The sequence below is a fragment of the Protopterus annectens genome, chromosome 5.part0, assembly GCF_019279795.1.
Source record: "Protopterus annectens isolate FY-2018-M chromosome 5.part0, PAN1.0, whole genome shotgun sequence".
Taxonomy (NCBI): domain Eukaryota; kingdom Metazoa; phylum Chordata; order Ceratodontiformes; family Protopteridae; genus Protopterus; species Protopterus annectens.
This window is the reverse complement of record NC_056735.1, coordinates 854,491,266-854,517,604: the sequence shown is the minus strand read 5'-3', so window position 1 is coordinate 854,517,604 and position 26,339 is coordinate 854,491,266. Positions and strand designations below refer to the sequence as shown.

At 41.9% G+C, this 26,339-nt stretch overlaps 1 protein-coding gene across 1 annotated transcript in view; it reads left to right on the top strand.

The window, feature by feature from the left end:
• Nucleotides 1-205: 205 nt before the first annotated feature.
• The window catches only part of PANX1 (pannexin 1), a 903,960-nt gene continuing 877,826 nt past the window's right edge, over nucleotides 206-26,339 (top strand). The window contains exon 1 of the mRNA XM_044072647.1: nucleotides 206-881. Within this exon, the coding sequence (XP_043928582.1) occupies nucleotides 689-881 (193 nt within the window). The 5' untranslated portion in view covers nucleotides 206-688. The remainder of the gene's footprint in view (nucleotides 882-26,339) is intronic.

Below are 26,339 nucleotides of genomic sequence, written 5' to 3'. Positions count from 1 at the left end.
CCTAACCGACAGCTACATTTACTCTTTGAACACTATGAAGCTTGTCCGACTTGATATTTATTTGCATAACAACGGCAGTTAATATTGTGCTAATTACTTTTCAAGTTGCCCAGGCTTTTAAAATCCTTTCAAGAATATCAAACATTTCACGCCAAAGACATACAGTGTAACTGCGTCAAAGACACTCATGGGACTACCCCTGTTTCTTCTAACAGTAGCTTGACAAAGGTTAGGAAGTTCAGTGTATTCCCAAAGTGGACAGATTTTAATGGTATCCAAACACGGGACAGTGGCGGGGCTACATGTTGTCGTTGTTGAGGTGTGCACACACCACGTGATTCCATTACCGGTCCTGTACTACAGCCACTGCTGGTATGTCGTGAAGTCACGGGGCGCGGTTTCAGTTTACTCTCTGCACTGACAGATTTTTTTGACAGCTTCTTGAACGAGAGCCCCTTTCCTTAAAGGGCTGACTGGGAAGCCCCCATGGTTGCTGCATTATGCATGTTGTCACAAAATGTATTTGTGTTTCTGACGGAGCGATCGGACAATGTGGCACCCTGAGACACAGCAGCTTCACTTTCGTATTTAATCAACTGGCGATTATTAAGAGGTTCACTTTTTAAACGTGTTGTTTTGGGGCCTTTTCTTTGTTCTGTGCTTTCCCATTAAATCGACTCCGCTTTGCATGCTCACAGAAATGGCTATAGCACGCCTAGCCTCCGATTATGTGTTTTCGGATTTTTTACTCAAAGAACCAACAGAATCAAAGTACAAAGGAGTGCGATTGGAACTGGCTGTGGATAAACTTATCACTTGTATCTCAGTGGGACTACCGTTGTTGCTCATTTCGCTTGCCTTTGCTCAGGAAATTTATGTAGGTAAGCTGACACAGTGTGTTTACTGCTGGATACATTTTCAGCTTAATAATTCATATTTGGTCATTGTGGGGTATTGTATTAGAAAAGTAGCTCGCAAGCCGGTCTCCGCAGAAGTGGGTGTAGCCTCAGTGATTGACATGTGAAACAGGCGTGTCGTGATATGGAAAATACTGCAAGTGTTTTTTTTTTATTCGTTTTTGGACGGGGGACAAGCCCCCCTGCACCACTTATGTGAGTGGCACCGCCCCCAGTAGCCGCAAATTACATATTCCAACTCCGAGATCTTACTACTTTGAGAAAAGGGCAAACTACGAATAAATATTCATACCATCGGTTTGAATATTACTTTACTTTTACCGATTGCTGGATGGTGGGCGGGGATTAGGCGGGACTTGCTACTGTGCATCCTGCAAGATACGTTTCGAATACAAAGCCCATAGTGGTGACTGAAGTTGCTTTGTTGCTCGGGAATGTAGAGAGAGAGAGAGTATTTTCTTAAAATCCTAATATGTAAACCTGTTTCTCGTGTGAAACGTTAGGAAAAACAAGTCCCACATGTTTCAGTAAAGTAGGAGTGGTACTGAAATGGTTTTGTAAAAATCAACTAATATTTTATGTAAGACAATTCATTGCATAATTTAATTACATGTCACCTCTTTTCGTATTTGCAAATTTTGCAAGAAAATGGCGCGTGTAACAGTAACCGTGTAAAGTGTATGCGGGCCGTGGTGTGCAGATTTATTTGTAAGAGATAGAACATTTTTCTCCAGCACAAGACTGCGTTGCCCCACCTTATAAACAGAATACAGACTTCTAAATGTAACATCACATTTGCCATCTTTGCATAACTGCAAAAGAAATAACATCTACCCTCTTAAAACAAGTCTGAATACAAATTAAGAACTGCAGGTAAGCTTAATTGGGATATCTATAGAGTAGTATTGAAATTAAAACAATAGTTCAAGGCCATTTAGGTTATATGAACATAGTAATAGTAAAACTAAAGTCAGTATTAAGATGCGCTGTAAATTTTATAATTGATATATGAAATATGAAGCTGAAACAAGTCTTTAAGAAAGAATGTTGAAGCACAAGACCTGTAGCTGTTGAACAAAAGATTACCACGAATGGACACTTTACAGGATTCTATCATCAGCACAATAAACACAAGCAAAGTTTGGACATAGTAAACTGACCTCTGCATTCACAAATACCACCAGACACTGCACAAAATATAGCGATGACCCTTATATTATCATTTGCATTGCTTATTCATTCAAATCTTAGACTCTTCATTACAAAAACAATCTTTTCATCAAGGAAAACTTAACAGCATCAAGGATCATGTAAAATCAAGAACTCTTAATAGGTTCATAGGCAAGTACTAGGTTTGTGGGCCATTTTAAGCCCAGCCAGTTTCCTTTTTTGTGCTTGAAATAACCTGTCCCATTTGGTTATAGATTGGTCTTACCCATCCCATGGTCGATAATTATATATCACCCCTAATGAGAATAGCTGGGATGATATCATTCCCATAGATAATTTGAAGGGACCCATGTATGGAATAAGCATTTATGTGCATCTTTATATTATTAGTATGGGGACAGTCTGTTTCCCATGTATAGGTCTAAGTTGTGCTTGAAAATAGACTGTGATAAACTTTAAACACTGCAACATATATGTATCCCTCCAAACTATTCTGTTGATGTCCCAGGAGTGGTTTAGATCCCTGGACTGAGTATTTCTGATACTTCATTAATTCATAATAAATTATATGATTTCTTCATCAAGAAGATATTTTCCTTAAAGAAGAAGCCTGGATTTGAACTGACAAACTCTTGTGAATGGCAAGATAAGGATCATTATTGCTATTCTTTGTGCTGAAAGTAGAGGTGTTGTAGTTAATTGAACAAAAAAATTATCAAGTGGACATCTTACATGATTCTGAAGCTGCAACAACAGGTCTACATATATATTAGCAATGATAAACACAGTATGAAATTAACATGTTCATTCCTCTCAACTTCTTTGCTCAAGAAGTCTGGACAAAGTACAAAACAATGGGAGAACAAAGGCCCAGCATCAAGTATATTTGTTAAATATTATATAATTCACTATAAAATTAATTGAACAACACAATTTTGCATCAACATGCATTTTTGGAACAATGACAAGTCTAAATCTCTAAAGTCTGATGTAAGACTGTAATCCTCAGTGATTTACCAGAAAATCAGAAACTTTATTAGGGTTTACACACACACAAAAGGAGCAAAAATCAGAGATATTCTGTAAAATTAGAAACATCTGAGAAGTCTGAACATGTATACTGCTTAGAATAGGCAGCTTTATGAATTTGGAAAAAGTGGTATTTAGGAGATGTGCAGTGGTGACAATCTCTGTTGTAATAGTTCTTGATAAAACTTGGTATTTTAGTCATTAGCTTAGCTTATTGACTTATATCTGTTACAGATTGTAGGCAGATGGTCACCTACGTTAAGATTGTTATTGATGCAAAAATGTATTTATTGAACAAATTCTGCAAATGCAGACAAGACTTAATATGTGTTCCATAAGCTGGTTGAGAGCTTTTCTTTTCTTGATCAGATTTAAGTCAAAAAAAGTATCACCCGTGTTGATATATTATTTTAATTTATTTTTTTGGTTACCTCAGACCTCATCATTACTGGCCTGGCCCCCAGGATCCAATGTCCACACTGGGTCCACCATCTATTCTCCTACCCTGCTGGACATCCTTCAGTTTGCTGGGGACAGTCTTGGAACTTAAGGAGTTCTGGGGGCTCATCTTGTCAGTGCTTCTTCTTCTGGGGGATTATTTTTATATATGCCCTTACCTCTCCGTTTCTGCACCCCATGCTAATTGATTATATCTGTATGCAATTCCCCTCTTTAGACCACACTTCCCCTAAGGGAGCATATCAACGAGCACCTTCCCACCTAGGTTGGGCATGCCCAGTCCTTCCCTGCCACTCCATCAGTCATTGGAACTGCTAATCCAGTATTGGTTGGGCCATAGTCAGGGCTTTATCCCTCTATGTCATTGGAGTGGCTCACCCATGTTAATATTAAGTGTAGCAAGGCATGCTCAGGAGACATTTTCAGTCCCGAATATTGGAAATAATGTACCTTCTGTAAATGCCTTTTAAATTGAGAGACCAGACACTTCTTAGTGATTTGCAAGACCAAAATCTATGTAATAGGTCAGCTACCAAGTTATCATTACACATTATAAAATATAGGCAAGATATTTTACCTATAGCTGCTAGTTTATGAGGAAACAAACATAGTGCAATAACATAAATTGCTGATAAATAAATTTCATATTAGATCATGTATAAGTATTTTGCAAGAGTAGTTACTAGTATGTAAAAATATATATTTATTTTAGGACAGAATCCCAATAATTCAACAAGTGAACTTCTGAGCGATAAATAGAGTTTATAATGGAATTATAGAGACGAGAGTGAATACATTTTCCCTTGGAGTAATTCATCCAGGATGAGTTAAACTCATATTTATCTTTACCATGTTTTAGGAGTGTTTTTATCTTTAATGTGGCAATTCTGATCAGATTTATGAGGGGTAAGCTGACATTTTTACGTTCCATGTTGAGATCATAATACTGTTAAAATTATCTTGTCTATTAAGTGGAGGCAATCTGTATCAATTTTGTATAGGAAATTGCTCATCACAAAGCAGTGCATTGTTTATTGTAATACTAAAGTTGCCAAAGAAGGATACTAAAAATGAATCCAACACAGGAATTGAGAAAGGAGATTCTGCCAATAGGTATGAATACAATAGGAGGCTGGAGTTTACTGGAGAACGATGGTAAAAGAGCCAAGGTATTGGGAATAAATAATTAGAGAAGGAAAGGTAATAGAATGGGAAGATGTCAAGACATTTCTGTTGCAGAGTAGTGATCGCTTTCCCTATCAGGGATTGGTATTAGAGTATAGACAAACAGAAAGGGGTAGAGTAACCCTAAATGAAAGACATGCACTGGTTCAGTTTTTAGTTGAATCTAGAACAGAAGTTGCTGTTAAAAAAAGAGGAATTAGTAGCACATATAAAATGTTGCATGATAACTGTAGGAACCAATCAGAAGAGGGCAGAAAAGATTGTGAAGAGAGATTAGATATGCAATTCACAAAGAAACAGTAGGGGGATATATGTATGTCTCCTATGCATGCAATAAAGTCTAGAAGATTTAGGTATTTTGCCTGCAAGTATTTGCATAGATACTTCTATACCCCAAGCAGACTCTAAAGAAATGATCTGATATTGTAAATCTTTGTTTATTCATTACAATTAGGACTTCAGTTCCGTCCTCGGAACCAATACGGCCGTTTCCAAGCTCACGCCAGTCAAAAACTGTCAGCTAAGACCTACCCATAATGCCCACTCTCCTAGTTACTCCAGATCTCGTTTGCCATGTTCTTCATCAGACGTGCTAGCCATCTCTCTCAAAGCTAAGTGGAAAATTGTGATTTTTAATATAGTTTCTCCTCAAAAATTCTTATTTTTTAGTCAATTTAGCCTTTTCTCACAGTCGCCTATAACCTATTTCCATTCCCTACCCTTTACCTTGGTAATTACATTTCTGCCATTGTTGGTACTGTTCCTCTCTCTTGCCTTTGGTAGGCCCTTCCTTACCACTTGTGGTATTTTTTAAATACCATTGTTGATATTCTCTCATGTTTTTCTCTCCCTTTTGTATTTTTCTATTAGGATAGTCTTGTTGCCTTACTATGTCAGACAAAGCTAAGTTGGGGTTTAAACAGTGTGACAAGTGTGGGCGTAAGATGCCCAACTCGGACGGACACGCTCGTTGTGTCTGCTGTTTGAGCGTGGACCACATTAAAGCTGACTGTGACATTTGTGCTAGTTTTAGTAATCGTACACTAGTAGAACATAAAAATAAGCTTTTTTTAAAAGGTTTAAGACACCTTTTTCGGAGGCTCTATCTGGGTCGGAGGTCTCACCCCCTCCAAAGACCAAAAACATAAGGAAAAACAGAGTCACTCAGTTCCTGCATCTCCGTCAGTTACAGAACCAAGTCAGCTCCATGCTTCTCCTGTGCCCTTGATGCAGTCTTCGGCACCAGGCTCTGTATCTTCTCCCTTGGTGCCATCTATGATATTCACCCCTATTTCGGTTCCAACCTCGGCACCACTGACTTCAGTGCCGTCCTTGGATCCAACATTGGCTCCCATGACTGTATCTGGTTCGGCACCATCTCCGGCCACGGTGCAGATAGTTTCTTTGGCTTCATCGACTCCTAAAGTCGAATATCTGCCAAGGACAAGATACTCCAACTTACGGCCCTTTTTTGGGGCAGAAGTTTAGCCCCTTTCTAGAAAGATCTGATTCTCCTTCAGCAGCCTCCTTTAGATCCACCAGGAGTTTTTCTGAATTAGACCTAGTGCGGGTTGTGGACCAGCTTCTGGCAGCTAGGGGATTGCCCATTCCAGCTAGACATTCTGCACCTCTTGGATCGGAATCTTTTACTACGTCCGGTGGAGCCAATGCTCTCTCAGAGCAGTGCTTGGATCGTCCGTACCTTGGTACCTAGCCCTGCACCTATTTTCTCTCTGATGCCGTCTATGTCCATGGCTCCGACGGCTTCCAGTCCTCTTGGAGCACCTCACCAGGAGGTGGACTCCTCAGGGTGGGGTGTGACCCTGGTTCCGAGGTTGTCCTTCTCAGTTCTGGTCTCCCATCCATCCTCGGGCAGGCCTGCTTTCCAGGTGATAGAGAAGGTCCTTGCGTCCACATGCTCACAGTCAGCACCAATGACATCAGCATCAGACTCCCCCCCCCCAACATGCAGCTCTCTCAACCCCCTATTTCAGGATCTCGGACACGGGAGCCGCAAGACCTCCCCCTTTTGAAGGGTACCCTTCTCCGGAGTCCTCAGAAGATCCCACTGGGGAGCCACCCCGGAAGAAACGGTGCAAGAGGAAGCACCTTGATTCCCCGGAGGAATCTATCACCGAAGACACTGATTGTGATAAGGGGGAAATTCTCACTGTCTCCCCCAGATGATGTCTCATTCGGAGACATTCTCGAAATCCTCAAGCAGTGGTGAGATTGGAAGTCCTCTAACCCTTCTTCTGAGGAATCAGTGTTTTTGCAGGCCTTCCGTGCCCGGCCATCTACTTCCTGGGTGACCCCATCGGCAGATGACCTTGTTAAGCTCATTGTGCAGCATGCCTGGAAGGCCTCAGACAATGTAGAACCTGACCCCCTGAGGCCAGACAAAATTTTATCTACACCTGAAGACCAGCCCCACTGGTCCAAGCAGTTGACAGTTGATTCCATGGTCGTGGCAGTGGCCACCAAGAGGGAACTGGCAGAAGATAGTTCCACTGTCCATCCTGTAAACAGGGAGTCTCGGACCATGGACAGACTAGGGAATCGGACCTATGCTTCAGCGACCTTCACCATGTGGTTCAAGAAATCCCTGGGATCTTTTCGTGACACTTGTGATGAGCAATCCCCCTGGGGCAGAGGGAGCAACTCATCTGGAAGACGCCCCTTTCGGGGTAGAGGGGGTCTGCATAACCGGGGCGCTAGAGATTCTTTCTCCAGCAGACCCTACCAGCGTTCCTGAGCAGCAGCCCGACTTCTTTTCTCTGGAAGCAGTCGGGGGTTGTTTTTCTCTGCACCTACTAGCCTGGCAACTTATTACTACCGATGTTTGGGTGCAGAGAATAATATCCAAAGGCTGCCAGATACCATTAGATTTAACTCCCAGACCCAACAAACAAATCCCTGATGTACCACCCAATCAGAGGGAATTAGCAACCTTAGAAATAGAAAAGCTGCTAAGAAAAAGAGTCATCCAACCAGTCCCACCAGACCAGACAAGATCCGAGTTTTACTTGAGGTTCTTTTTAGTGCCAAAAAAGACAGGGGACTGGAGACCAATCCTGGATCTCAGCCTACTGAACAAATTTATCAAATCTCAAAACTTCCGGATGGTCACAGTACAGTCCACTCTCCCCTTCCTAGGAAGGGACAACTGCATTTGCTCTATAGACCTCCAGGATGTGCACTATCACATAAAGATGGATCACTGCTCTCGGAGGTTTCTCCGCTTCCGGCTGGGAGCCAATTTCTACCAGTTCAGGGCACTGACATTCGGTCTCTTGACAGCCCCCCGAGTGTTCACCAAATGTATGGCAGTTGTGGTAGCTCATCTTCGACTACAAGGATTCCAGGTGTTTCCATATATAGACAATTGGCTCCTTACCACTCCGACCAGGAATCTCCTAGTCCGCAGCCTCTCTTACACTCAAGGTCTCACTCTCCGCTTGGGGATTACAATCAACAAGGAAAAATCTCAAATGTCCCCAACAAAGACACAAAGAATTTATTGGGGCAGTCTTCGACACAACATCCTGTCAAGCTTCTCTCCCCCCTCCCAGGCTTTCGAAAATAAGACACCAAATCCAAGAGCTTCTTCCTCAGACCTATGTACCAGCATGCCTTGTACTGCAACTCTTAGACTCCATGGTGGCTGCCGTTATGTTAGTACCACTGCCGAGGCTGCACATAAGAATCATGCAGTGGCTACTTTCCGCATAATGGTCATTTTTAATTCACTCACTCGACCACATGATACGTCTTACAAACCGTTGCAAGGAAGAAATGCTATGGTGGATGAAGCCACAAATGAATTTTTGGTGTCGACCATTTGGTCTTCCCCAGCCCACAGCCATTGTGACCACGGATGCGTCCCTGTTAGGGTGGGGGGGCATTTCCAGGGAAAGACAGTCCAAGGTACCTGGTCCTCCATGGAGGCAAATTTGTACATAAATGTCCTGGAACTGAGGGTAGTTCTCTTAGCGTTGCAAGCGTTCCATACATCCTTATCTTCTGGGATCATTGCAATTCAGTCAGACAATGTCAGTCGTCTGGTATATCAACAAGCAAGGCAGAACCAGGTCTTACCCCCTGTGTCGGGAAGCCATGAGGATTTGGCACTGGGTGATAGCTTCCAACTGCTTTCTTATAGCAAAGCACATTCTCGAGAGTTCCACCCTTATTGCGGACAATCTGAGCAGGAACATCCTGATGCCTCACGAGTGGTCCCTAAATCCTGTAACAGCGGATCAGATCTTCCGACGCTGGGGCAAGCCTTGCTGCGATCTGTTTGCTTCCCCCCTAAACAAGAAATGCAGAAGCTACTTTGCCCTGATCCCCTCAGGGGGAACCCCCGAGGGATGCTCTAATGCACGATTGGCCCCTGGGTGTTCTGTATGCTTTTTCCCCAATTCCCCTCATTCCAAACTTTCTCCAGAAAGCTCAGAGGTTGAGAAGCAAAGTGATTTTCATTTCCCCCTATTGGCCCCATCAAGTCTGGTTCCCGTTTCTATGGCCTCATCTGATTCACAGCCTGTGGATCCTGGATCATTCCCAAGACCTGTTATCTCATCCTCAGGGACTGATTCATCGGAATCTCCACAGTCTCAAGCTGACAGCTTGGTTCCTCCAGTTCCAGTGATTGCCAGGCTGTCTGACATCCCATCTCCTGTTCGTGAAATTCTTTTGGCTTCACACAAACCTTCCACCAGGAAAGTTTATTCTAGTAAATGGACTAGGTTTTCTATTTGGGCCAAAGATCAGAATATAGATCCCTTCTCTGTGTCTATTTAAAAGATCCTTCAATACCTGACTACTCTTTACATGTAGGAGCCTCAGCATTGACTATCACTGTACATTTAGCAGCTATCGCCAATTTTCATAATGGATTTGATAATTCTTCGATTGTCACACGCCTATGCAAGACATTTTTGAAAGGAGTATTACACGTTAAACCTCCGGTCAAGCCTCCCTTAGAGCTTCAGTCTTTCACAGGTCCTCCTATAGAGCCCTTTGATTCATGTGATTTAAAGTTTTTGTCATGGAAAACCTTACTTCTAGTAACACTTACCTCAGCGAGAAGAGTTTCTGAGCTGCAGGCCTTGAGTGTTAAGAGACCTTACTTGATCTTCCATACGGAAAGGGTGTCCCTTTGTACTGACCCTTCTTTCTTGCTCAAGGTAATTTCTGGATTTTCCATTAACCAATCTGTTGACCTGACGGTTTTCTTCCCTCAGCATTCTAATAGAGGGGAGTACCTTTTGCAGACCCTTGATGTGCATTGGCAGCTTTGTTGTTATTTGGACAGGACTGGCTTCCTGCAGCACTGATGTTTGTGGACCAGTGCCTGTTACATCTGGTTCTGTAAATGCTTGATGGTACTCCGTCTTCCCAACAGTTGCCACCCATGTATCATGAGTGCCTGTAATAGGACATAATTTTCTGCAGACAGCTTTGAACACAAGAAACATAACTATAGGCTATATAGTGTGGGTATACCATACTGTAGTCAAAGGAAGAATATGGTGGGATGCAGCATTGTAGTCAAAGGGACAGATATGGGATCACATACAGCTATGTACCTGCTATACTTACACTCCCTGCATGGCCCATACTCTCTATGAGGACTTACATGTATGTACAGGGGAAGGCAGTTTTCCGTAGTGTTGTCTTTTAAGATGACAATTAGGGAAACACAGGAGACACAGCTACATAGTACCACAGTGGGAGGGATATACACTAGGAGGCATAGTAATGCTGTACCTAACACCATACACAGGACTTATCCTTGTCATGAAAAGGACTGATAGGAATGTGTAAAGGCAGGTTGTCCTGACATTGTGGACTACCTTGTTGCCAGTACAAAACATAAGTGCACATAACACACATGCTGATACACAGATTCATGTGAATATTCTTACAGAAACTGAATTCTTGCGCAAGGATGCACATCCTTAAGAAGCTAGGTAAATGCAGTTTACCACACTATTGCATATTCTTGTGTACCTCCTTAGAATTTTGTATAATTCCACAAATTGCTGCTGTCTAGACCTTTAAAGTAACTTGCAAGGTGTGAACAGTTTTAAACCTCTTTATGGAAATTGAGGCCAAGTAGCATGAATGTATGTGAATCACTTTATTTTGCTGCTGTGGTTTTGTAAAAGGAAATGCATCTAGGTGATCAGGCATATGTCTGCCATCTTATATTTGAGGGTTTGTGCAGGAGTTCTGCACAACTATGAGTGTGACTCTTTTGAACAGTGACAAGCTGTGCTACTTGTAGTTCAAAAATTGTTTTGGAGTGCGTATGCAGGCTACCATTTTACTTCTTGTGAAAATGCCATTTTCAGGGATACAAGGAAAAGTCAAGGTCTTCACCATCTGTCCTATGGGGATTGTCTGAAATCACTGTCACTGTATTCTATTTGATACAGACTACTCACAGGCAATCTCATCCTTGCATATAAGGCAATCTCTGACCCTGCGTTAATAGAAATGCTTCATATCCGAAAGTCAAATTGTCTACTTATTCACTGTAAAGATCTTAACCCTAGGACCATTAGACCAGCAACTTCCTATGATCCTATATCTGTATGGTAATGGCTACCACTAGTGCTCAGTAGAGTGTGTCTCTATGGTGCACAAAGGGCAGCAAAGTCACATTTTATCTCCTTTTCAAACAGTTTAGGGAGCATGTACTAGGCCCTACAAAGGTCTGTTTACAGAAGCTGGTGCCTGGTATGACCTGGTTGATGTGCTTACCAGATAGCACCAGGTCAGGAGAATAGTGCAGACAGTGTTCCTATTATAAAATAAAGGCAATGTATACTGTAGGAATGCTACTGTCTGGATTGATAACATAAGTATAGCTGCTGCATGTGTTACTAACTTGGTGATTCATCCACTGGGATACATGGAAGTGGGATACATGGAAGTCATTTTGACTCGAATGCATGGAAGTTGTTTATTTCGATTACCACAACATCTCAGTGTAAGGGAGACAGAGGCTGGGTAGCAATGAATAGTGTAGGAAGCATTTTTCATGGTGTAATTTATTTATGTGTTTATTTATTTAATTTTGGTGGGGTTAACTGTTCTTGCCTTTGGCAGGTATTTGTATCAGAAAATGTGGCATAGGCAGCTACAGTGGGGGGGGGGGGGGTTCTCTGTCCGGTGGATGATGCTTTTAGCTAGTGTAATATGCTAGTTACATTTGCCGTCGGATTTTGCAGGGATATTTTGTTTGGCGGGGGTATGCTGAACCATCTCAGGCTGCCAACATGCTACGCGTGTCTACCAGGTCATACATCTGTGTAGGTCTAATAATTTGTATTCAGGAGACACTCACCTCTCTGCTGCCTGGGACAGAGCTAATGGGAGGTAGATATGGGTCTGTAGGTTGCAACTGTTGTTCTGGTATCTTTATCTTACAAGTGTAACAGTTCTCTGATGTGACCTTTTCAGTTTCAATACAAGCAGAACAAGATATCAACCATGTCACTTACAGAAGGAGGCAGTAGAAACTAGTGGTCAGGCAGGGTTGGTTCACTGACAAATGCTGACCTGTCATGTATATTTGTGCATACATACATTCTGCTGGTTGGATAAGTTCACTTAAGGCAAGCTTCCCATTATGTCTCCTCCCTACAGCACTGCACAGTAAATATACTCAAAGAGGTGCTTCAAGTCATGGCCGTGCCCTGCTGCGGATATAACTGGGACGAATGATGAAACCAGGTGTGCCTCAAAAGAAGGGGCTCTCAGCTGCACATCCACTTTGTTTATTTGTGCTGTTCCATGTGTGCGTGTCTGCCCCTGCACACTGACCTACACCCTTTCCTTGATTCCCCTATTTTCCTGTCACTCTCCTCCCTTTTCCTTCTCTCTGTACAAAGAAAATGGTGATACTATACCTCACAGAATGGATGCCCTGCCTTCCCCCAACCTGTACAGTTATGTATGCTGTACTCTTTTTGACTTATTTCTTGCTGCTTCCTTCATTTTCCTTCATTCCTATATACCCAGTTCCTGTTATTTTACGTTTCTTAGGTGTCACTGTAGTTGCAAGTACTGTTATAGCCACATAGTTATGTGCTGCTTTGTGTCTTCCTGCCGTGGGATGAAATGGCATGCAAAATATAGCCCTATATGTGCTGTTAATATACAGCTTTATTCAGAATAAGCAGCAGTTTAAAAAGTTATGTTTTCTACATTTGTGAAAGTCATACATGGTGGCATGAGACCATCATACGTTTTGTGCCTTGCACTTGTCTGCACATGTTTTGGTCTGCAGATGTGTCTGTCTGCATATTTGCTGCACTGATCATTACAAAGAACTGAGGGTGAAAGTGCTGCCTGTCTTACTTTACGTGTGGAATTAGTTTATAGGCTGCCTCTTAATGCTACAAAGCTAAGCAAGCCCCACATAGGGATGCAGCACACCTCCATAAATTCCAGTGATAGGTTCTCTATCCCTATTGGTGCCGTTGATAACAAATAAAAATTGACTGACTGGCATGTAATATTGTGTGTGATATTAAAGGTGGCGGGGATACCAGTCTTAGAATATACAAAAATGAAAAAAAAACGTAGATCTTTCTGAAAAAAAAATGTGTGTGTGTGTGTGTGTGTGTGTGTGTGTGTGTATATATATATATATATATATATATATATATATATATATATACATATATATATATAAATGCGTGTGTGTGTGTGTGTGTGTGGGTGTGTGTATGTAAAATAAATAAAACTTAGCTGGATTAAAGATCATGTGTAAACACCCATATTACCTTTCCATATTGTCCTCTGAATGGCTGCCCTAGTAAGGTACTAGTGGTGCTAGGGAACTTTTATATAGAAAAGTAAAACATCTTTTTGATATTTAAAAATGATGAAAAAAGTACAACTCATGGGACAGTATGGTATTTATTAAATGTTAACAGTGCTTGTTCTACTTTTTTATTATGTCGTGCATTTTCATTTGCTGTCTAAGTGTGCAGTCAGAGCCATGGGTGACGATTTCAATGATCATTGCTATTGTTGTCTTCTTTTCTTGGACCACAATATCCGGTTTTCTAGCATCTGTCTTTCAACCTTTTGGTAATGGATGAGATAATCCCTTGTGATGTAGACTTCATCATTTTTTATGATGCTTTGTGGCTCACGTTTCCAGTGTTTTTCTGCTGCTTCAGTGCCATAATGTTCGCACAATCCCCAGTGCAACAGTCTTGCTACATTATTATGCCTTTCAGTGTACAGTCCTTCTTCCATTAGTATGTCACAATCCGCAATGAAGTATGTGACTGTTTCCAATTCGGATTTACAAAACCTACATTTGTCTGTTTCTCCCACATACATGTTCAATGGACTTTGTAAACCAGCATGTACATAACCCACTGTCTTGGACTGCCAATATTAACCTTTTGTCTCTTGGTTTGAATTCACCTCTCCTTAACCATTCCTCCGTTCCTTCCTGATCAACATGGTGTTCTTCCAGAAGTTTTCTATACATGCAACTATATTTATGCATTTTCCACATTTCTTACCTTTTCATCTGGTCCCTCTAGTACCAGCTTTGTTTAAACCATCCAACCACACCTCGAGTGGATTAAGTGCTGCAAAGCCTTTTTGAATGCTGAAACATTGTAGGTTTGAGCCAAAACTGGAACAGGAAAAGGAGGCCCAAAATATCTGAGCGGTGTTAGAAGTGAGACTTCTGTTTTCCAGTTTGTTTTATACTTATGCAGTCAAAACCTGGAATCCAATAAGATGTGAAAGTAAACATTTTGTCACTTGATTTCTAACTTAATTTTCTTTGCAGAAGGTATGATTTTCACAAGGACCCGTGTGATGCTTCTGATATGTGATTATGTAAACCTGTTTCCTATCACATTTAGGTAGAATTCATGTGTGTAGTTAAGCAAACTTTTTTCACATAAAGGCAATCGGATAATGTTATTTTAGACATAAAATCATTTCATTAGTGGCCCTAATGTTTTTGGGAGTTGCTGGTCCTTAACTTAAAGATAAGCTAGCAGCAGTCAATATAAGTGTCATAAGGATTAAACTTTCCTTTTTATTTATTTGTTTTTTGCTTCTTAAGTTGAGGTCCAGGTAATTATGTTCAGAAGCTGGGGTAGGGGGCCTTAAAAATGTTTGAATTTCTCAGACGTGCAGGCTTTCTTTGGTGTTATTGAGGCTAAAGTAAGTGCTGCACATCTTGGGTTTCAGCCAAAAAGCTGAACAGCTGTCACACTGTTTGGTCATTTTATGCTTTTGGGGTCTGCTTCTGGGGATGCATTTGGTGAGATTTAGACTGGTACTGATGTCTTGGTCTGTATTTTTCTAGGAAGAGGAACAGGATACTTAGAAGTATTTCATTAGGTAGCGCTTAAAATATCCAGGGCAGGGTGCTAAGAAAAATAACAAGGCATCCTGGTATCACCCCTTAAAACATTTCACTTCAGTTATTTATGGGGACTGTAGTTATAGAGAGGAGATCAGGAAAATCACTGAAAACCTGGGGATGGGTGGATTTATTCATTTACACAGTTGTATAAGGCTGATGTGCAGTAAAATCCATGTTCAGTGATCTGCACAACCCATAACAGTTCATCAAACTCTTCTGAATGATATGGGGTATGCACACATACAATTGCTTATCTGGAAGAGGTGTGTGTGTGCAAATGGGGTTCCATGGTGTATTGCTTATCTGACAGAGGTGTGCAAATGGGGATCTAGAGCATAGTATATGATTTCAAAAGTAGAGAACTTCTGTTCTGTAGAATTAGGACACAGATTAACAAGTGGATAGTTGCATGTGCAACAAGTGAGTTACAGCTGTTGAGCACACAGTGTCAAAGAATCAGTGATTTATTGCTTAGTATGATGTAGCTGAGCATCAGCATCACCATTTCTTTGAATGACACTCCACTGAACATGTAACATTAACTAAGGCAAATGCCAGTGTTGACTGTGGTACACACAAGTAGATTGCACAACTACATTTGACTTACCCCCAAAACAGAGTCAGCAACAGAGTTCCACCAATGGGGACATCTCCATCATCAGTTCTCATCTTTATAGTAAGGTGGAAGTGACCCCCTATTCCACTGTCATGTTAAAGGAGCCTAAAAGTGTTATGAATCTCTCCCTGGCATGACAGCACAATAGGAAGAAGAGCTGGTATGCCACTGTTCCTTACTCACTACTGACAGCCTGGACCTGTTTGCCATAGCAACTGTCAATGGTGGCAGGTTTACTATTGACAGCTGTTGTGACTACACAAGTATGTGGGGAGATGCAGGTGACAATAAATTGCATTCAGTTGAAAGAAGTAGGATTTTTACTTCTTATGTATTGACAACATGAATATAGTTATTTTAGGCCATTATTGTACTCAGCATACTGAGCAGAAATGCACTACATCACACAGAATGAAAATTGAGTGGAACAGAAAATGTCCAACTGCAGCAATAAAAGTATATGAACTAAAAAAATGTTGGCCTGTCTTGTAAGTAGTAGCAATGGCATGTCCAGCTACCATACTGCAGCTGTAACCTCAGAACCTTATGTATGGCGTACAGCCTTAGCCACTTGAAAGCATAGCATTGTAGCCACAACATGTTACAACTGACAAAAAAGAATCGTATATAAATCTGTCTAAGGTATCTCCCAGTTGTGTCACTGGGTAGCCCATGCTCACCCTCTGTCTTATCTTAGGGTACATAACCAAGCCAAAAAGGGAAATATGTGCTTAGCCTGTAGGGTTGGTGATCTGGACTCTGGCCTGCCGCAATCTGTAAAACTTTAAAATCCAAATTATGATTATTAATTTCTGGCAGAGTTCTTTTTTGAAGAATAAATCTCAGGAAGAATAAATCTCAGACATAATTTATTTAAATAAAATCCTTTTTATTGTGTTGATATAATTTTCATTACAAGCAGATGATTGCTACTTTGTGTTAATATTCCAGTCATGCAATTGTTAGATTTATTTTACTGGGAAATGGGCATATTACCAGCCAGATCTGTCTCTCTGAGAATGTCCACCAGTAGGTTGGAGGTGGACATCCACTCCAAGTCCATATCAAAGTTATTCATTTAACTTTTTACAGTACAGATGTTAACAATAGAGTTATTTATAGTGAAACAGGGATAATTTTTACTTCAAATATATTCATAACTCAGAAAAAAAGTATTTATACTATTGTTCTGTGCTCTGTATGCAGATCACAACATTCAAAATGAAAACCACATATAATGTAAAAAATGTCAGACTGTGACAGTAAAGGCACAGAAACTAAAACCATGAGGGCAGTTCTGTCTCTGTTTGAGATTTCTTACGAAACTTTCAGATAATAACAGGGTGCTCTGCTGCAAAACTCACTTAAGTTTGCAGTTCTTACCTCATAGCTTTCAGGAAGCTCAACTGCGAGTTTGACCCCCCAGATTCATTGCTTTCATTGTAGTCAATGCACATTACAATTAATATATATATATATATATATATATATATATATATATATATATATATATATATATATATGTACACATTTCTCCTTTTTTTTACTCCTGCACTAGTTTCTTCCTCAGATCTGAGGCCCCCTGCACATACACAATTTCTCCTTCTAACCACTAATCTAATAATGCCATATTATTTTCAAATGATTAACTATAACCTTAATTCCCTTACTGCATACCTCTTGGATTTATTTTCATTGTTTTTCCTTTTACACCCTTATTATTATATTTTCGTATATAGCTATGTTTAATTCCATTGAGTACATTATTTTTTTCTTATCCATTGTATTAATGACATTGTTTTGCTCTGTATTATTGTAAACTTGTCTCTTCTTGTATGTCTGTTTGGGGCTTTTCCCCCTCGGGTCTCCACTGAAAAAGGGTAAATTCTTACCCAGCTGGACCAACCCGGTTAACAAATGCAAAATAAATAAAATAAATAAATAAAATAGGAAGGCTGTAAGTAACCTGGGAAAGTTTTATTTGCTGAGCAATCGTAACTTCTGCAGCATTAGTCCTGTAGTTATGTAGGATGGACCTACTTCTTACAGATTTGTCTTTATGCTAACTTAGCTTTTTTTTTATTAGTTTAGTGATTCTGCCTGATTGTTTATTTATATGGCCCACTGCAAAGATTTGTTAGTTTGCTGGAGTCACTTTTTAGTTCAGTATGTGATTTTTATGAATGCTTCAGCTATCTTCAGTGATTTATATTTTTAATCTAAATAAACTGATCTTTGAGGTGTTTTTGTTTGGATAAGTACACATAAATGAAATTTGTTACATTGGTGACAAAACTATGACCTCATAATATCCAGTATGGAAATCACAAATGGAAGTGCTAAAGTAAAGGGTCCCCTGATACAATGATGTAGTGTTATATGAGATCTTCACCTCCACCTCCCTTCAAGCTTAATCTAAATATATTAACTTGGTGGCTGTATGTTACTGAAGATAGCGTGCATACTTTGTTTTCCATCAAAAATAGAAGTTATGTTCTTACCATAACGTTCCATGTTAGTTGTCTTCTTCTCGCCTTCTTCTTGCTGGATGGGTTCGGATCCGACCTCGGCTCCGACTCGGCCACTCTAAAAGCTCGAGAGTTGGTTCCACCGGCTCGAGGCTCCCCTTATATCCCACAATGCTAGGCGAGAGTTACCTCAGATCTCGTTTGTAAGCTAACCCCAGCTTATAACAGAAACAGTATAACTGTAAAACAGAATCCACCTCTAACAACAGGAAGAAAGAAGGGTGACCTACATCCTGAAACAAGAAATATGCGTAATAGCATATGACTAAGAAAGAGGTGGTAGAAAGAGAGGTCACGATCACAACTCCTCTAGGTCTGTCCAGGCCAGGGGAAGGAGGGTGGGAAGAAGGCGAGAAGAAGACAACTAACATGGAACGTTATGGTAAGAACATAACTTCTATATGTTAAGTTGTCTATCTCGCCTTCATTCTTGCTGGATGGGACCGCGTCCCTAGCACCTTGTCCCGGGTGGCCTAACGGAACAGACTCCTGAGAACAGTGGAACCAAAATTAGCTCTATGCCTAGAAGCTAAATCCAACTTATAATGGGAAATAAAAGTGTGAGGAGTAGCCCAAGTAGCCGCTGCACAAATGGTGTCAATAGGCAGTCTGTCTTGGAAGGCTAGAGAAGTAGCCAAAGCTCTGGTGGAATGGGCTTTAGGTTTATTAGGCAGTTTTGGTGTCTAATCTCATAAACAAGGGTAATCAGAGATGTTAGCCATCTGGATAATGATACCTTTGAAACTGGAAGTCCCTTTCTGCTTTCCGCATAGGAGACAAACAGCTGATCAGATTTTCTGAATTGTTTCGTCCTGTCCAAGTAGTACCTTAATTGACGATGAACATCCAGGCAGTGTAATTTTGTTCAGACCTATTTGAATACTCTGGAAAAAGACAGGGATGTCAATGCTTTGGTTTAGATTTGATGTAGAAACCACCTTAGGCAAAAGGACGGGTTAGTTGAAACTCTGTCCTTATGGAACAAAAGATAAGGAGAACGACAACTGAGTGCTTGAAGTTCTGAAATTCTTCTAGCTGATGTGATAGCCACCAGAAAGAGAGTTTTCCATGATAATAATTTCAAGGAACATGAAGCTGCAGGTTCGAAAGGGGAAAGAATCAAGGAAGCAAGAACTAAATTTAGGTCCCAAGGAGAAGGAGGATTTCTTATAGGAGGTCTGAGAAGAAAAACTCCTTTCAAAAAGGCTTTGCAAAGTTTGTGGGACATTAGGGCAGATTCAGAAATGCCCACATGAAAATTAGAAATAGCTGCCAACTGAACCTTAAGAGTAGATGGAGATGAACCTGCATGGAAGAGTTCAGCAAGAAAATCAAGGACTAGTTGGATGGAAGCGGTGAAAGGATCTATGTCCTTTCCTTGTGCCCAATATGAGAAGCGTTTCCACTTACTCAAATAAATCTTTCGAGTGGAAGATTTATGGGAAGCTATCAAAATATCTCGAACAGAGTGAGATAATTGAGGAAGCCTGGCTACTGTTGGAAGTGGAGGAACCAAGCAGTGAGGTTCAGAGAGGGGAGGGAGCGATGAAGCTGACCCGACTGATGGATCAAAAGATCTGGAACTAGGTCCAGGTTCCACGGTCGCTCAAAAGAAATCGATGTAGAAAGGGGAACCACACTTGTCGAGGCCAGTAAGGCGCAATGAGGATCAATGAGGCCTTCTGAGCGATAGCTTTCTGTATTACTTGAGAGATCAGAGGGAAAGGAGGAAATGCATACAGAAGTCCCCGGGGCCAAACTTGGACTAGTGCGTCCCTGCTGGGTTGGCCTGGTAAAGGGAATAGAGTGAAGTATTCTCTGCACTTGCTGTTTTGGGGAGTAGCAAAAAGATCGCAGCAAGGCTGACCCCACTTGAGAAATATCTCTCACTACAGAGTCTTTCAGAGACCACTCGTGAGGCATAAGAATAGCTCTGCTCAACTTGTCCGCAATGTGATTGGACTTCCGGGATGTGCGTTGCTATCGCTGAGAAGAAATCGCCCATTGTCACAGTCAGGGTGCTACTCGACACAGGGGGTATGATCTGGTTCCGCCTTGTTTGTTGATGTACCACACTACAGACATATTGTCCGTCTGGATTGCAATCGTTCCCAAGGGAAGAGAGTCTTGAAGGGCTTGCAACGCTAAAAGCACTGCTCTCATCTCCAGAACATTTATGTGCAAGTGGCATTCGTTTGGTTGCCATGTGCCCTGGACTGTCCTGCCCTGATAATGCCCCCACCCGATCAGGGAGGCATCCGTTGTCAGAGTAGCAACCGGAGGAGGTGGAACAAATGGTCTCCCCAACAGGAGCTGGGGGGAAGACATTCACCACATGAGATGCTTTTTGCACGCTTGCGTGATCATAATGGTGTGAGACATTGGAAGTTCCTGGTATGACCATTGAGAAAAGAGCATCCACTGAAGGATCCGCATGTGGTATCTGGCCAATGGGAGGAGAGGTATGGCCGCTGCCATAATTCCCAACACCTTTAGAACTAACCTGGCTTTGGCTCTGTTGTTGTTGAGAAGTAGTGACACCAATTTTTGAATGTCTGATATCCTTTGGTTCGTAAGTGTTGCAGACATGTTTACAGTATCTAAATTTGCGCCTATGTAGGTAATAGTACGACAAGGCGACAAAACAGACTTTTCGCAATTTATTGAGATACCCAATTTTGACAGGCGAAAAGTGTAATCTCTGGCCATCAGAAGGAGATGCTTGGTGGGAGCTGTGAGGAGCCAGTCGTCCAAATATGGAAACACCTGGAATCCTTGTCGTCTCAGGTGAGAAGCTACCACTGCCATGCATTTGGTAAACACCCGGCAGTGGTGAGACCAAAGGGCAGGGCCCTGAATTGAAAATGACTGGTTCCCAGCCTGAAGCGGAGGAATCTTCTGGAGCGTCTGTTCATTTTTATGTGATAGTACGCGTCCTGAAGGTCTATAGAGCACATCCAGTTTCCTTTTCCCAATAGGGGAAGAATGGATTGCAGCGTGACCATCCGAAATCTTGTTTTCTTGACCGATCTGTTCAAAATACTGAGATCCAAAATTGGTCTCCAGTCCCCTGTTTTCTTTGGAACTAAAAGAACCTTGAGTAGATTCCGGATCCTTGTTGGTCTGCTGACACTGGCTGAATAGCTCTTTTGCAAGCAGTTTTGAAATTTCCAAAGCTGCTATATCCCTTGTGGAACATCTGGAAGGGATTTTTGACTGATTTGGAAAGCGAAGAAAGGGGATAGAATAACCTTCGAAATGATGGACTGTACCCATTTGTCTTGTGTCAAGGATAGCCAGGCTTCTGGGTACAGTGACAATCTTCCCCGACTGCCTCCGAAGATGGGCAGTCGGGCAACACCAGGGATGCTGAAAGGGCTTATCGGAGGAAGTTTCTCGATTGCCCTGGTTCTGGACCCCTCTGCCTCTAGGGCGGCGTCTACCATTGTTGTTCCCCCTCTGCCTCTGGCGGGAACCGACTCTGTGCGTCAGGCGAAGTCCCTTGAGATTGTTTACGGAACCACATCTTTCCACCCTTCTGGCCTTTGGGGTAAGGCCTAGAAGGAGTCAACGGACTCCGGCGGCAGAAAGGGTCTTGCCATCAGTCTCGCACCTAGTCAGGGTTTCTTTCACTTGAGGACCAAAAGAGATGATCCATCAAAGGGGAGTTCGTGAAAGACGTCTTGAAAGGTTCCAAAGTTGCATAGCCGCATCCAGGCGTGCCTACGTAAGGCTACCCTGTCCCTGCGGCTCTGCTCGCTCCATCGGCCGCATAAGAGGAGGCGCATGGAGGAGTTGGAAATGGAATTAGGATAGCCAGCTGCGTGTTCATTTTCTCTTGGAAACCCGCAGCAGTAGGGTCCTTCAACATTTCACTCGCTTCCTTGACCAAGTCCCTTTGAAGGCGAGTGAAATGGCACAGGTAATTCAGCGACGCATGGTAAATGTCGCTGAGGAGAACATCCACTTCCGTACCTGTCCATGGACCTAGATTCCTTGTTAGGTGGATGGACAGGCACTGAAGGATCAGCCAATTCCTTTTAGTGGCGGCAGCTACCACCATAGCATCCACAGAAACTCCTTTCGATAAAATTGCTTGTCTGATGGAGCTGTGATGAATTTGGAGGGTCTCCTGGGAGTGGGGTCCACTGAATCAGGAGCCGTCCATGCCTTCTTAGCTACCACCTGCATGAGGGGGGGACACCCAGGAGGTGGAAGGCGAGAGCCAAACGCCTCAAGATACACAGATTCCTCCGAAGGGTTGAGGGCTGGCCAATTTCCCTCTGTTTAAGGATCTCCAGAATGTCTGCAAAGAGACATCTTCAGAAGGGGAACGGGGAACCCTCAGAATCATCCAGATCTGTGTCCGATGTGATAGACTCAGGTGAGTCAATGTGTTTCCTCTTGCACTTCCTCTTCCGAGGGGCTCTTCTGCCAAATCAGGAGAGGCCTCGAAGAGGATGAAATCCCAAAGGGGCTCCTGAGGAGCTGGCTCTCTGCGGTCCGGGATGAGGGAGTGAGTCGACTTACCCTGAGGCAGCATAGAAGGAGGGGCTGACGGAGCCGACTGTGGAGTAGAGCCAGGCTCTAACACACTCCGCATGACCTCAGCACCCCTGTCAGGCAGAGCCAGAGGTCCCGCTCCGAGGAGCTAAGGACCCCCTCGGCACCGACAGTGATGGCTCGATGTCGGAGCCGAACTCACGCACCGAGAGGGAGGGGGTCGGACAAGGGTCCGATGCCACTCACCCCTCGGAGCCGACGAGGAAGTCCGGCGCCGAGATTCCTCCATGGAAGAAACGGAGCCGACGGGCGCCGAAGACAATTGTCTCGGCTCGGTGACCACAGTCTCGGTTCCGACGACCGGCTCCGAACTCAAAAGAGTCAAGGAGGAAAAAGTTGATGGACCGGGGCAGGCACCGACTGATGAGTTGGGCTCTGAAGCATCTGGGCTAGTGCCTCGGACTTAAGTAGTCGACTCACCACCCTCTGAAGGTCATGATCGGAAAGCCTCGATGACCTAGAGGAATGAGACCTTTGGCTCCGTTCAGACAGCAGGGGAGATCCTGGAGCCGAATGAACGGAGCCAAGAGAAGGTGACCTAGACCTCTTTCTGGTTGTCGGCTCCGAAGATCTTGTCGGAGCCGACACGGGTACCTCGATAACCTCGGCTCCGGCTGGAGCCGAGGGAGCCACAGAAACTGTGGACTGACTCTTATCGGCTCCAGCCGGAGCCGATAAAGGCAAAGGTTGAACAACCTGAGGTCTCGGCTCAGAAGCCGGAGCCGAAGACCTCGATGCCTTAGAGGGCTTCCTGTTGAGACAGACAGGGAATCCTCAGGCTTCAACAAGCCTCTCAGAATTAGCTTGTTTTTTCTTTCCTGCAGGACCCTGGGGCTGAAGCCATGGCAAACAGCACAGGAGTCCTGCAGGTGCAAACCCAGACAATAGACACAAGAAGTGTGAGCGTCTGTCAGAGACATTTTCTGACAGCACGCATCACACTTCTTGAATCCGGAGACCTTTGCTTCTTTTGGCATAGCCTAACTGGTGAACACAAACACACTCTCAAACACACCAGTTATACCCTGTCAGAATAACAATTTTAGTAAAGATACTAAAAAAATAAAGTACAACAAACAGTAGCAAATTATAGTAAACTACACAAACACTCCCTTAGGGAAGAGAAGGTCTAAGGCCCAAGGGAAGAACCAAAGGTTCTTTTAAACAAGAAACGGGAAATATTAGGGTCGGGGATAAAGTTCTATGAACTATACTAATTTAAGAAGAATTAAACTGAAAAAGGGGGAAAAAGAGTAACTTTTAATAGAAAAAGCTAAAACTCACCAGGAACCGGTAGAAGCAACCAACCTCGAAGCTGTAGCGGCAAACGAGATCTGAGGTAACTCTCGCCTAGCATTGTGGGATATAAGGGGAGCCTCGAGCCGGTGGAACCAACTCTCGAGCTTTTAGAGTGGCCGAGTCGGAGCCGAGGTCGGCTCCGAACCCATCCAGCAAGAATGAAGGCGAGATAGACAACTTAACATCCAAGTATTCCCTTCACACAGGAGTAATGGGATCCCAGAGTTAGTGTATTTATGTTTCTGGGGCATGTGACAGGCTATCTCCTTATGTCAAAGGGTTTAGGGAATTGAATATTCCCTGCTCAACCACTTTACAAATATTTATGTTTGACTTCATCCCATTGACTTTGTTTTTCATGTAATCTTGTTATATGTTTCATCCTGTTCTTTATTAATGTGCGCAGTCATGGTTTGTTAACTTGATCGTATGTGATAGTTAATGTGTGGGTTGAAATAGTTTTTGTTTTTTCAGTTGTTTTCTTGTTCTCTGTTAGTTCTTCAATACTTATTTCTAGGATATGCTAATTAACTGTTCCATATGTCTTGGTCTGATTTTGTCAAGTGACTGACACAGTTTTTGGTTAAATTAAGTCAACAATGTAAAGAAACTTACTGCTGGCATTTGTTTTGTTAATCTGGAAGTGACAGCTGGGTCAAAAGTGCCATTGGATTTACAGATGCAGCTGAAATGAGCGAGAGGCGTATAGAAGCATACCTAAAGTTATAATTGTGTCATTTTTCTAAATATGTATCTTAACTGTCTGTGATTTAGCAAAATATCTCTGATTTTATCGCATATTTTTGCTCTTGTAAAATGTTTGATTTTCTGGTAAATCACTAAGGATTGTAGTCAGTAAAGCCAGTTATTAGAGATTCATATGTCTTATTGTTTAAAAACATTTTTTTTGATGAGAAAACTGTTCTGTTAATTTTTTAAAGTGAATTAGAGTCAAATGTAAAAACTGTCCCTGAGTTCTGGCCTTTGTCCCTCCCAATATTTTTGCTTTGCCCAAAATTCTTGAGTAAGCATGTTAAGAGGTATGGTTCTAAAAATGTTAATTGTGCATACTGCTGAAACTGAATCAAAGATGTTGTAATAAATCTCAGTAACTGCAGTATATTTATGAATTTAGTACTAAGTATAGTATAAAGAAACATATTAGATATGCAATATTTTACTCTAGGTTTAATAGTAAGAATTTAATAAACTGTGTTTTAGAGATTATCTGTATTCTGTGTTGTGAAGTTCAATATTCTGGGTGTTGATTATATGTAATGCGTCTGTCTTTATAGCTACAAAAACAGATACCAAACTTGCTGTATTTTTTCTGATGTGATAGCTCACTTTTACCTAGTAATAAGATCTGTATTTTTGTGTTTTCATTGCAGTAAATAAGAACAGCTTTGAACACAAAATTAACTAACACTAGAAGTCTGTACTTAATGTTTGAAGTTCATTCACTAGTAGTGAAAGCTGCCTGTCTATACTTCTGTTCTATAGTTTGAATGGCACTGGAAACTACATGTTGCCGTTCTACATAAAACATTTTTGCTAGTCTTTTCTTTGAATGCCATGCTTAATATAAAAGTTTTTTTTCGTACAGTGTTATAGCAGACATTTTTTCAGGAAAGTTTTCTGATTTTACCAAGTTAACTAAATTTAAGCTTTTGTTACAACAATGGTCTCAGCTTATTGTCACAGTAAGTATTTTGCATAAAAAAGTTTAGATAATTCTAAAAGATGCTTTTTTTATAGACACAAAAAGTTTCATACATTTTTTATTTGCTAAAGTAATTTTAGTTAACACTGTGCTTTTTTTAACTTTAAAGGTGACAAATTTTTGTGATTTCATAAAACTAGTTAGATGTATACGTCTTGTATGTTTTGTTTGAATTAAGCAGTCTAACTGTGTTTTACTGCAAGTATGTCTAGAGCATATTTTGTGCATTGTGAATTTTGAGAGGGTATATCAGGAACAGAGTAGATCGTGTGCTTTGGCACAGACATAATCAAGCTTAGTTCTGAGTTGTATGATGCTGACTTGGTATGTGCTTACTGAGCCTGAGAGCAGTCATTTACTTTCAAGGAAGTCTTGAGACTTTTAGGAAACTGTTCGGTAACCTGCTTATTACCTACGTTCAGGTTGCTGT